Source organism: Poeciliopsis prolifica, unplaced genomic scaffold (genome assembly GCF_027474105.1).
Source record: "Poeciliopsis prolifica strain line A6 unplaced genomic scaffold, Auburn_PproV2 SCAFFOLD080, whole genome shotgun sequence".
In the NCBI taxonomy this organism is placed as follows: Eukaryota; Metazoa; Chordata; class Actinopteri; order Cyprinodontiformes; family Poeciliidae; genus Poeciliopsis; species Poeciliopsis prolifica.
The window spans coordinates 824,360-837,387 of NW_026562455.1; the positions used below are offsets into that span (position 1 = coordinate 824,360).

General features: G+C 39.2%; 2 protein-coding genes across 5 annotated transcripts in view; both read right to left on the reverse strand.

Annotated features, from left to right (window-relative positions):
* Window positions 1-925: 925 nt before the first annotated feature.
* On the reverse strand, window positions 926-9,660 carry mgat1b (alpha-1,3-mannosyl-glycoprotein 2-beta-N-acetylglucosaminyltransferase b). Of its 3 annotated transcripts, none has more exons than XM_055021877.1 (3): window positions 9,206-9,660; window positions 5,005-6,193; window positions 926-4,565 (listed from the first exon to the last, which is right to left on the reverse strand). In XM_055021877.1, the coding sequence occupies exons 2-3, from the start codon at window positions 5,842-5,844 to the stop codon at window positions 3,864-3,866; spliced, it is 1,542 nt and encodes a 513-aa protein (XP_054877852.1). In that variant the 5' UTR covers window positions 5,845-6,193; window positions 9,206-9,660; the 3' UTR covers window positions 926-3,863. The 3 variants fall into 3 exon arrangements, with proteins under 3 accessions (XP_054877852.1, XP_054877851.1, XP_054877853.1); XM_055021876.1 differs by having other exon boundaries at window positions 9,197-9,660; XM_055021878.1 differs by lacking the exon at window positions 9,206-9,660 and adding an exon at window positions 8,278-8,436.
* Window positions 9,661-11,645: 1,985 nt separating this feature from the next.
* Window positions 11,646-13,028, reverse strand: part of vars2 (valyl-tRNA synthetase 2, mitochondrial) — a 35,226-nt gene continuing 33,843 nt past the window's right edge. For both annotated transcript variants that reach the window (XM_055021870.1, XM_055021871.1), the window contains one exon: window positions 11,646-12,218. In XM_055021870.1, the coding sequence (XP_054877845.1) occupies window positions 12,141-12,218 (78 nt within the window). In that variant the 3' untranslated portion in view covers window positions 11,646-12,140. The remainder of the gene's footprint in view (window positions 12,219-13,028) is intronic.

Consider the following 13,028-nt stretch of genomic DNA (forward strand, 5'->3'; position numbering starts at 1 on the left):
GGGAATATCGGCGACCCGGAAAATGGCACAAGCAAAGAATCTGAAAAAGGGACACAATGTTTTACTATTAACTGTCAACGCTATGACAGCAAGGTAAGGTCCAAGCGATGCACATTTCACAGGTCAGTAAAAACATTTACTTCAGAAAATGTATAAAGAAAGTAAAGAGGAGGCTAAATACTCCTCAGTGGCTCAACTACATTCACAACCTCAACATCTACTTGTGTCATGCAGTTCGATGTCTTTCGATTCAGTTAACACAAAAGTGAGGCGACCCACACATCTACTTTCTGACATTTTATTATTAGAGCAGGTGTTTATTAGAAAATCAATAATGTTCAGGCTATCACTTATTAGTGATCACAAAAACAAACATCAAGCCTGAAAACTCAAAAAACATAAAACTGTAAAAGAGTGAATGTTTTTTTTGTGTGTGTTTTTATGGATTTTGGTGTGGGAAATGTTTTTGTGTTTTTTAATGTTAATTTCTGACACACTTGAACATAATCTCTGCTCTGTGGGCACCTGGATCTGTCAGTTGCCATGGCAACAGGTCTGCATGTGACATCAAGATGACAGAAAATAAAGAAAACAGCTGGTTTTAAGTTGTTTTCCGTCTGTTTTTCTACAGTTCCTGGTCAAATTGTTTCATTTATTCATATATATGGTCATATTCAAAGCAATCATCAAATAGGATGAAATTAAAGGAGGGAGTTTCCTCCCCACTGTCACACCATACAAGCTCGGTATGAGGGATTGCTGAAAGTCAGCCATACATTGCAGTTGATTGTCTACATGTTTGTCCAGAAGGAGTGAATGCATAAAGACAATGACTCATACAATCTGTTGGGGTTTTTTTAGTCCACTTTGAAGAATTAATTAAACGTCCTGTTTGACAACTAGGATCAAATCAAAGTATGCTTGATTGAATTGAATTTTTTTATTTTTCTTTTGTAAAGTGCATTAGATGACATTTGTTGTGAATTAGCACTGCATCCATAAAACTGAACTGTAGTTCATGCAACACAGGAGTTTACAGAAACTGGAAGCTATTTGTCAAAAGGAAGGATCAGTTTTACCATTAAGAGGAAATAAACAACCTGACCCACAACAACCACAGGAAACTGACATTGATGTTATAGGGAGCAATACACGTTATGAAGAACTGGGGTATGTAAACTTTTGACCAGGGTCACTTGTGTAGTTTCTGTTATTATTATGATTTAAAAAGAATAAATACAGTAAACAGAGTTTATGGCTCTATCCATTTATTATCAATGGATGAATAATGATTGAAGAAAATGATTGAAAGAAATTCAATCATCTGAATTTCTGTCTTTGACCTCAAGCCACTTCCTCCATTATCATTATTTAATATAATGTTCTGTTGGACCTGAGTGCAGATTTTGACACGACATATTTCTGAAATGACTGGAGAGTTGGGTGGGACGCTCCAGCCCAGTACTCAACTGGTTTGAGTCTTACATAAAGAACTGAGATTTCTTTGTTTCAAAGTCTGCTTTGTTTCATCAAAGCAGACAGAAATCACCTGATAAATGTCATCTTGTGGTGACTTTTGTTTGGGTACCACAAAGCTCAATCCTAGGACACTTATTATTTAATATCTATATGCTCTCACTCATCAAGTTATAACAGGAAATAAGATTAGCTACCATAACTATGCAGGTCATTCACAGCTCTACATTATGTCACTAGGTGACAGAAAATAATCAAACACTGAACAGATGCTTAGAACAGATAAATGCGTGGATGTGCCATAACGTCCTCCAGCTGAACAGACAAAATTCAAGTTATTATACATTTTGGCAGGGTGTGTAAACTTATGAGCACGTTATCTTTCTACCTATCTATCTATCTATTTACAGATCAAATGCTTTTTGTATCAGATGAAGTCCATCCTGTTACTTTTGCTCTGACTGCAAGAAAATAAGCTTTTGGTCATCTGTATTTATGTGGAATATATCAGTCTGATCTTTTGTTTTTTTCACTGTGACAACAAATGAATATAAGAACACAACATTAAGTTCAGTAATATTAATTAGATGAGACGTCTTCAGTAAGTACACAAATATAAAAATATTTGATTTAATTTATTCTGTAATAAAGTTATAAACAGTTCCGGCAGTGGTTTTTCACATCACCGTACAGAAATGGTATTCTAATAACCCAAAGTTAATTACAGTACAGTGATAATAATCTCCAGTTTGCTGCAAGACAAACATTTGTTGGATTTACATGGAACCTAAAACACCAAAAACCAGAGTTTAGATGTCATTGTAAAAATTCATCTCATTTCAGGATGTACATGAACAGGATGATCTGATCCAGCTCGGTCGAGTCTCGTGCAGTTTTAAATAATTAATTCAAGACATCCTCTTTAAAACCTATTTCCAGCACCTCATTTTATTTATTCATCCAGTGACACACTCCTGATCTAATATGGTATTTCATTTCAACAAATAATTCCTAATTATCCATTTCAATGATTTGAAATAGATTATCACCGCATCAAGAACATCCTTTTAGTTGCTGCTGGTCGAGTAAAATACATTTTTAAAAAAAATGAAATCCTTGTAATTTTTATGGCATAAGTATCCATTCCAGTAGTTCTCAACACTACTGCTTAGGTAACCGCATTAGTGTCCTTGGTGTTTTTGAAGTTCCCCAGCTCCAACACAAACATATTAAAACAAGCTTGTCATCAAATCTTAAAGAAGTCTCCAACTAATCCATCACCAACTAAAATCATGCTTGTTGAAGCAGGAAAACATTTGATAAATGTTTGGGAGTTTGTGCTAAGAATCAGGGCTGATTCTCAGGGGCTGCTGGCAAGACTCCTGGTCCTGGAACTTTCAGATTTTTTCCTGCTTCAACATACCTGATTTGAATGAAGGGGTTATTAGCAGTCTCCTGTAGAAACAGGCTGAGACAATGTCCACTTGAAAAATAGGTCTTCAGATTTGGAACTACTCACTAACTCAACATGTGAACATGTAGGCCTGAAATAGGATCAGATACTTTATATTACAGTGTTGTTTTCATACTGGAGTCTGGGAAAATTAACACAATTTTGGTCAGACATATTCATCAATAGTCACATTTCAAAGTACTTCTTCCTTTATCTGCAGAATTCCAGAAGAGTGCAATGTAGGCCTGTTGAGTATTTTTAGTCCCAATTTACTGCTGCTAGTGTTACTACTTCTTCAGCACATTTCTTTATGTCTGGGTATAAGTAGTGTAAACTAGTGGACTTCAAAAGGAAAAATAGCCTTGCTCAACATTGATTTATTTTTTTATAACCTAAAACCTTGCAGTTATTCCATTTGATTTTAAATTAAAAAAAATAAAAATACAATTAGAGTTAGTGTCAAGGACTCCCAAAGTAACAGAGTCTGAATTGGATCATTCTTTCAAGAGCAAAAATGAAGAAAATAGAAGTCATTTCAGATATTTTCGTTTTCCAAATGCTGACATTTGAGTTTCTCTCGTGTCTCTTCCCACATTAAGAATTATTTGCACTGAGTTCTTCCTTCTACCTGCAACTACTGCAAATAATATTGGTAAGTCCTGCTGAAGTTCTCATTTAGAACTGAACCCAAGAACAACCAGGGTCCAAAAAACAAGGCACATTGCCAGTAAGTGTTTTTAAACCAGTTTAGTTTTTTCCCCTAAAGGCTTTCCTTTAGGGGACACCTTTAGGTAATCCTTTGTTGAAAAGGATCACCACTATCTTATTTCATTGATGAGCAGTCCCACTTGTGTTGCCCTCAATGTGTCAAATATTCTTTGGTCTCAGAGAGCATTAGTCTTTAATAAAATTCACTGTACACTTTGGGCGACTCTCAGCTCCAGCTGATGTCATACTGTGTCCAGCCCTCTGGTGGGGCCAAGAAGACCCTTCGGCCACGGTGTAAGAAGCTGACTATCCCTCTGTAACCTGTGCGAGGAACTCCAGATTTTAAGTCATCCATCACCCCCAAATTTCGAGCAAAGACTTTAAAACTATCTCTGCTGGAGTACTGCACCCTGTACGGTCCAGGTCCTTTTAAATTACCCCCGTGCTGAAGATCTTCAATCTTCACCAAGGTGGCACTATAAACCTCTTGAACAAAGATTTCATCATACTTCTGTTTTAGCAAAAAAGACAGATCCTGTTTGGTGAAAGGCACAAACTCAGTGTTGAGCCTAATATAGCGCAGGTATTGGTCAAAGAATTGACCTAAACTGACCCCTTTCCTGCCAAAGGTAATAGTTCTGGAGATTTCCGGTCTTATACAGGAGCGGTTTTTGCGCTGTTCAGGTTGACGCATCCAGTCATCCCAGAAGGCTGAAGGCCATTTTGGTTCTAGTTCATCCCACAACTCCTTCAGCAGCATCCAGCCCAGACCAGGAAAGAAGTCTGTTCTGTAAAGGAGCTCGGCTTTGGAAGGATCAACCAAAGCATCCCTGCCATTATCATTCCAAGCCGAAACACACCATAGGGTGGGATCAGAGCGTAAAATGGGATACAGGGCCCGGAAATATTCAAAAAAGTCTGGTGCCACCTGAATAGGAGAAGAGATGCACATTAGCTTTCTTAGAAGGAATGCTGTACAAACAGATAAATATAATCAGCAAAGGCGTCTGTTTAACCTCAATAATTCTAAAGCAACATTAGTTCTTTTACAACCAGTAAAATTCTGAGACTTTCTTCAATGATCATATGGCATTAACTTTGTATTTGTATGAGTTAAGTACACTTCAACTATGTGGGTCATTGTCAGTAATTTCCAAATAATCAATATAGGAATTGCTTGGGCTTCAATTCAGTCAGTAACATTAAAGTTGTACAGAAGTAGGTTGGAGTATTTTTTTTCCAACAGTGCCCTGTGCAACTTGTTGAATTCTTCTTGGAATTGAACAAGTTGCAGAGTTGAATCATTCAAACATAACGCCTACACTTTGACACCTGTAGGTTATGCAAAAATGTGTCAAAAAGCTCACCTCTAAGTCATCCTCCACTATGACCACTGTGGGCTGGGAAAAGGTGTTGAACACTTGGTTAAGTGCCCATCGATAATGTCTGGCGATTTTGTAGTAGCCCTGGAACTTCCTGTGCTCTGGCCTGACCTTGATGTCAGCAAGGTCTGGCTGTTTTATATGCGTCACTTGATCTCCATATGAACCAATCACACGACCTGTGTCTGCATGGCCACAGTCTTGACTAACAATGATTGGATATAGTTCTGCGGAAGGACGGTAAGATATGAGTCGGTCAAGGCTCCGCTTCACTGTGACTCTGTCACAAGCAATAACCAGGATGGGAATAATGAATTCTGGGCTGGGAATGGGAGTTGTCACTTTAATGTTTCTGATTTTTTCACTAGGTTCTTCTAAAGGTAAGCTTGGTGCTACCTTATGAACAGGTCTCTGAGTATTAGTTTGGTCCCCAGCATCCAAACTGTTTCTGAGAGGTCTTAGAGTTTTCTGAGGCTGCAGTTGGTCTCCTGCTTCTTTGACATTAGAACCAGTTTCCCTTTTCCCAAGATCCTTCTGCCGAGCCCACACTTCTCTGTGAATTTCAATCTGCTTTAGTAGCTTTTTCTGGGTATCAAGATGAACTTCAACTTCTTCTGCCAGCCGAATCATCTCTTCTGCAAGGTTGATTTGACCCATTTTACCCCTTCCAGCACCCCATTCCTTCTTTCCCCCTGGTTCGACTCCTCCATCATCTCCAAGATGGCCAATAGGAGGTCGACCCCAAAGATAAAGCAGAAGCAAAGCATTCCAGGCAACAAACAGGAAAGCACCACATAATATGAAAGAACTTTTCTTGCGAACCATGGCCTACAAACCAGACAAAATGGATGATGTTGGTAGGGAATTTCTGATGACAACAGAAGAGAAGTTCAACAACTCAAAGTTACAATACTACACAAACAGGGATAATATTTCTGCTCACATGGTTTTTCATTTAATTCTTTTTTATTATTTGTCAGGAGTGTATCAGGAGGACAGAAGGTCAAGTTAAAACAAACTTGCATGATGTTTTTCTGGAGTTCCTGCAATCCATGACATCCTGAAGAGCTCATTGAATGAGAGGTAAAAGGACTCGGCTTTCAGAAAAAGGGAAGGTGGGTCCACTTGGGCTGAAGAAATGTCAAAAAGTAGAGGTTATCTGCTCACCGTCATCCTGAAAAACAGAACAGGAAGAGGACAGTTCATATCACATTTTAATATGTCACAATAACAGGTCACAAAAAGCAATAACCGATTCTACATTGAGTCCTTTTGTTTTTTGTGACTCAACCAATAACTATGATGTTTTTGAATGTAAACACCAAACATTTTGTCATCAAAATGTTCCCTCAGGCCAGGGGAAGGTTACACCCTGGAGGAAGTGGGAGTTGTCAGAGAATTCACACATGCATGGGAAGAACATGCAAACTCAAAGCACAAAGAGTCCTGGCTGGTTGAAACATTGGACCAAACGTTCAGTCTAATGAATATCAAAGAAAAAGGACAAAGATAGAGTAAAAGAAGCAATTTGCCTGTGGTTGAGAATTGAATAGTCTTTTCTCATGCACCGGTTCCTCCTGCAGCAAAAACATTCCAGAACATGATGCTGCCACTGCCTCCACTCAAAAAAAAATCATTCTCATATTTGATTAATAAAATAAGAAATAAAATACAAGACATTGGTTTTATTCCCCAACAGACACTAGAATAAAAAAAAAAACAGAACTCTTCAGGATTTTATTGTCCAAATTAATGATAATTAATAGTCTGCCTTGACCAATGCAGATGAGTCAGTTCTTCCTGATTAATACAGATTCATCACAGAATCTCTGTTTCATTTAATCAGTAACAGCTGATGTCTGCTTTCTGATAAGCCCACTGGAGCCATCCTTTCTTTTTTCAAGGTGGTTTTCCTTCTTTATCTGATCAGTCACAAACGTTATTGCTCCTGTTTCCACTCTTCTGGCTTTCGTTTGTTCTTGCACATTTTTTACATGACATGATTGCACACTTTGTTTACTTGGAAGTCACCTTTAACATTCTTCCCGTTTTGTTTTTACAACCAGCTGATGGGGGAAAAATACTACCACAAAGAAGTTTCCTTTTCGAAAGTAGTTTTACAATTCTATTCTTTCAACAATTCTGCTATGTGCTATTAACAGCTGTAAAATTTGAAGTTTTTTTTTTTCCCAAAACTAGCTGTTAAATAACAGTTTATAAGACCATATTCTATGCAGCGTGGAACACTGACCAGTTCATCATTAAATCAAGCTACATTCCTAATTTATCACTGAAAATATTTGGCTAAAATAACAACTTTGGGACATGGGACATTAGGCTTTCTAACTTTACATAAAATCCAAGACAAACAAACCAAAGGGTTTTTTTATGTGATAATGCTGATGAGCAATGGCACAATTTTTTTAAAGTGATTTTTTTCTTTGTAGCCCACCTCCAGCAAGAAGACTCAAAACAACGCATGGAGAACAGTCCTGATTCAAAACTGTTTTTACCTAAAATGATTGAAGTGAGTGGAGGAACAGGTTAGACTGACTGCCACAGAAAGCCTCTCAGCATTAGAAACACCTAAACCTATTACTGTTGACAAATATAGGACAGCAATAATCTTTTACAGAGGGACAAGAATAATCACTGCAATCAGAATATGACATCGCTCTGTGTCTTGCTTCTGTGATTGGACCATTGAAATGATCCAATATCATTGTCACTTCTTCACAACAGCTTATTTTCTGTAGATAAATTTAACAATTCAGAGTTTGATCTGTTAAACATGACAATTTCCCCCAAATTCACATCAATTACATGATTAACCAATCTTTTTATTTACACTTTTGTTGTAACAGAAATTATGCAGACATGCAAAGAGTGGTGGGATTTGCCCTTTTCTACCTTTTCACGGAGATACAATCCAGTAAATAATTTATATCTAATGTAACAAAAAGCGTCTATAACAACTGACGGACCAGAGAGTCGATTTCTCTGATTTCTTTCCATACATTACAGTTGACTGCATGTTGCTTTGACCTATCCACATCTAATTTATTAACATAAATTGCCAAATTGAATCGTTGGGTGAAAATCAGTCTAAAACCACATGTAGCAAAGAACAACTTTGTTTAGCAACAAAGCATCTGAACAATTTGAAGGCAAAACCTCTTAAGGAACTAATGCGTCCAATAAAAGGGCCAAGCAAACGAAGACGTCAAGTTTACGGCTACGAAATAATAGCTAGCATACCTGAAGTCTGCAGGACAGCTCTCTCCTGATGCTAATAAAGCTTCACACTAAACAGAAGACAACCATGAACCGGGTCGGATCATTCCTCCTCACTCAAACTGTACCAGCTGACACTGTTGTTCTCCCTCCTCCCTCCTCCTTCTCCTTCCTCCTTCTCCTCCCTCCTCCTCTCTCTCTCTCCTTCTCCTCCCTCCTCCTCTCTCTCTCTCTCTCCTCCTCCTCCCTCCTCCTCTCTCTCTCTCTCCTCCTCCTCCTCCTCCTCCTCCTCCTCCCTCCTCCTCTCTCTCTCTCTCTCCTCCCCTCCTCCTCCTCTCTCTCTCTCTCCTCCTCCTCCCTCCTCCTCTCTCTCTCTCTCCTCCTCCTCCTTCCTCCTCTCTCTCTCTCTCCTCCTCCTCCTCCTCCTCCCTCCTCCTCTCTCTCTCTCTCTCCTCCTCCTCCCTCCTCCTCTCTCTCTCTCTCTCCTCCTCCTCCCTCCTCCTCTCTCTCTCTCTCTCCTCCTCCTCCTCTCTCTCTCCTCCTCCTCCTCCTCCTCCTCCTCTCTCTCTCTCCTCCTCCTCCTTCCTCCTCCCTCCAGACAACAACGTGGACCTGACCGGTTGGATCCCACAGCTGATTCCAGCCAGTCCTCACTAACAGTCCTGGGTGATTAGTACTGACGGCCGACGTTGCTCACTTTGTTTGTTCATTTATGTACCTTTACTCTGAGCAGCGCATCCGCTTGGTGTTATCCTCAAATATATAACAGGGACTATCACATGGTTCAGTCAAACACTCACTGACTGCAGCGCTCTTTTCAGCATGCATGTGAGGATCGTCAAACCTCACCTGCTGTTAGCTTGATAAGTAGCACTGAACAGAGGCAGAATTTTCTTTCGTTCCCAACCTGTTCAAGCTGAACACATGAATGCAGCAAACTCACCCCACTTACATCTGGCTTGTTGTTAGAGAGGACTCTGCAGCGCGACCTGAGGCTCATTCGGCTGAAGCACCAGGAGGCTGAAGCACCAGGAGGCTAGCTGTTTAGCTAGCTATCAATGAGTCGAGCCGCCCCTTCCCAACGTCAGCCTTCCAATCACAGCACATATCTGGACGTTGTCACGGAAGCTTTCAGGTCACTCGCACCTTCACAGCCCAACACCAATATTGCCCGGGGTTCCTGGTTCCTCTTCCCAGAACTGTTGCTACTAAAGTGTCTGCTCAGGGACTGAGGCTCCACTGCTACTGTGTTTTAAATCCAAAAAGGTCGCAATGCAACAATTTATTTTTTAAAAAAGGCTTCCCGTTGTCTCTTGCACCGGTTCCTTTGCTTTTCTATCCTGATGCTCTTTCACAGGCGCCTGTCGCTGATGTATGGCGACAGCATCTTACTAGCCGAAACTACACTTCCGGGTTGATGACCGGTTAGTACCGAATTCATCCGAGTAGTTTCGAGTGGATGAATCCTTAAAAAAAGAAAGAAAAAAAAGCTTAAACAAACAAACAAAACAAAACAAAAAAACAACTCAAAACTAAACTCTAACATAACATCCTAGAACTCGAACATTCTCGAGTTGAAAGACTTTATGAACAGTGGAATTGATTGTGAACAAAAATAATCAATGTAAATCGTAAATTATTACACCATGAAGATCTGGATTCATACTCAATATCAAAGTGAAAAATAACATAATTCTACGTTACTGAATGGTCCTCAAGTCAAGTCTGAAAGAGGCTCAGTAGTGTGTAGCCTCCATGTGCCTGTATAGCCTCCTCACAATGCCTGGGCATGCTCCTGATGAGACAGATTTCTTCCCAGACCAGGATTAGAGCATCAATGAGGGCACCTCCAGCTAGCACACAGAGAGCTGTGCAGCCATCTAAAGAAATGCCTCCCTATACCAGACTGACCCATCACCAAACTAGTCATGCTGGAGGATGGTGCACGCAGCATAATGTTCTCCACAATGTCTTCAGACTGTCACATATACTCAGTGTGAACCTGCTTTCATCTGTGAAGAGCAGGGTGCCAATGGCGAATCTACCAATTTTGTTGCTCCCTAGGAAATGCCATTCGCCTTGCACGGTGTTGGGCTCCAAGCGCAGGGCCTATATGTGGCTGTCAGGCCCCCATACCAACCTCACGGAGCCTGTTTCTGACAGTTTGAGTACAAACATGTACATCATTTTGTGGGGCCATGGCAGTGGACCTCCTGTTCCTCATTGCACAAAGGACAAGGTAGCGGTCCTGCTGCTGGAAGCCCTCCAATGGAATCTCTCCTGTATTGGCCTGTTTCCTGGCACCTAATCCATGCGCTGGACACTGTGTTGAGAGATGCAACAAATCTTTTGACCACTGCTCGCATTGAGCTCCAACTTGGATTAGTTGTACTACTTGAGCAACTTCAGTGGGTTGTAAAAAACACCTCATGATGCCTTGATGCGTGAGAGCACTGTGAAGAAGTTTTATTTGTATTAAATGGTGTTCTTTTATGTATCATATAAATGTAATGTTTTTTTAATCACAGTCAAGGTGTTTTTCTGTGCAGCTGGGAAAGGTGTACAAACTAATGAAACAAGATGTGTCTACTGAAGTAAGTTCCCCAGACAGTTATTTGGGAACTCGCTGTTTTTCCCGTGGCCTTCCCTCTATGGAGATAGAGTGTGTAGTTTTCACATCCCGTAGACATTACAGTGAATGAGCATACAAGGTTCCGCATGTTTTCCTTTGTTTCTTTTGTTTGGTCTTAGAAGATTCAGTCTCTGCCTCGGTAGTATAGAGATGAATAAAGTAACTATGCAACTCTGAGTTCGTCAGAGCGGATCTTAATTTGTGCCTAATCCAGTGTATGTTTGCTCTCCGTCTGCAGATGTATTAGATTGTTTTTGTCAACTGTCAGGTGACTTTTGCAACTGTCAGGGAGCAACAGTCAGATGCACAGTGCAGTCAGGTGCACAGTGCACCTGACTGTTGGTGCACTTCTCCAACAAAATGAAAATGTGACTAAAAGGTCAACCAGAAAGGATGAGAACAGAGAAATAATCTTTGGTCACCAATTGCAGAATCACTCTTTTATAAAGATTGATGTGCTAACTTTCTCTCATTTCCACCTGTTTTGTGTTCAATTTTAGCAGCAAGTTAAAATTGAATCAAAAAAGTGTTACTATCCATCTGACATTGATTCCACAAAGGTGTGACTGATTAGGAGTTGCATTGTTTTGTTTTGGTGTTTTCTCATAAAATTGTTTGTTTTTAAATCAAAATCCAACTGTCCTTATGATTCTCTACAGCTGATCAGCTCAGCATGCTTCTTTAACATCTTTTGACTTAAGCACTTAGTAAGTTGATGCATCATCATGAAATATAACTAACATAGCAGAAGGATCAGTGCTGTTTTTTCTGGAGTTTTATTTTATTTTATTTGTACACATTAACATATGATTTCAATGTAACTGACAAATATTTTACACAAAAACTCTAGTAAAAGTTCAGGTTTTAAAAAGTGCAAAGCACAAACAAAAATGACTTCTCCACAGTGATGTGAGAAAAAGTAATTAGTTACTTTCCATCTCTGTATAAAGGCCATGTTCAGGCTCATCCACTAGCTGCAATAGGCAGTGAAGAATGACAAACGTTTACTACACCATCTAGAATGGATTGAATATTTATATTTATTTACAACTTATAGTAAGTTCCTTAGCATGAGGGCTGTTTTTTTTTCTTTTTACACAGTATCACATTATAATTGTACAAACCCATAATTTTCTTGCTGTGTTTTGCAGTGCTCAAACGCAAGATACTTTAGACATTTTTGACTCAAGCAGCAGTATGAATAAATAGACAAGCTCTGATGTCTCCAAGGTTCCAGCATGGCCTTCAGCTGTAGTTATCCCATCGACTCTTTCTCCTGTAGAACTTTTATCTGATTTTCAATGGTCTTTAATTCCTGCTTCAAAACTGAAACCTGAAGGTGATAGAATATACATAAAATTAACTATCACAATCACAACTCAAGTACAGACATGTCCACATGATAGAAAACTAATTATTTTAATGTCCAGGATTTTACATGTAAAAAATTGACAAAAAATAAAACAGTTGTGAAAAATGTACGCACTTTTGTGTGGGTAATAAACTACGAAGCACAAGAACTCACCTAAGTACACTGAACCCTGACTCCAGTCACTGTTACTTAACATCAGTATCATCAAAACCAATGTTTTTTAATTTAAATCTTTTACTATTCAAACTTAGAAGATTAAACAGCCATATTTATCCTAATACAGGTAACACACAAACAAACAAATATATAAATAAATAATACAATGTTTGGAAAATATTACTCAAATGTAAATGATAACTTTTGTGTCACAAAAAATTTAAATAAAAAAAAGAACATTGGGTTTTTATTTTACATATAAACATATTATAAATTCAGTTTTGTTTTTGTTAAAAAATGAATAAAAATTGAATCTTGAGAGACCTCTCATGTGACTTCTGTCTGCTTTGATGAGAAGTTTCCTATTGAAACAAAGGAATCCCTCTTCCTTATGCAAGACTCAAACCAACTGAGTACAGGACGGGAGAGTCCCACCCCATTCTCCAGGAGTTTCAGTCATATGTCATGGGGAACAGTGTCAAAAGCTGCACTGACGTCCAACCGACCAACCGAACCAGCACTGTGGTTCTTCCACAGACCACATTCAATCTTATTGGTTAAGATATATACTGGTTAATATCTTAACCAATAAATGCACAACAGTTTAATTCTAAC

Excerpts from the sequence above, each read along its gene's own strand:
- mgat1b (XM_055021877.1), bottom strand. The coding sequence starts at position 5,844 with ATGGTTCGCAAGAAAAGTTCTTTCATATTATGTGGTGCTTTCCTGTTT. Across the intron at positions 4,566-5,004 it reads TAGTGGAGGATGACTTAGAG|GTGGCACCAGACTTTTTTGA; the intron begins GTGAGCTTTTTG and ends TCTCCTATTCAG.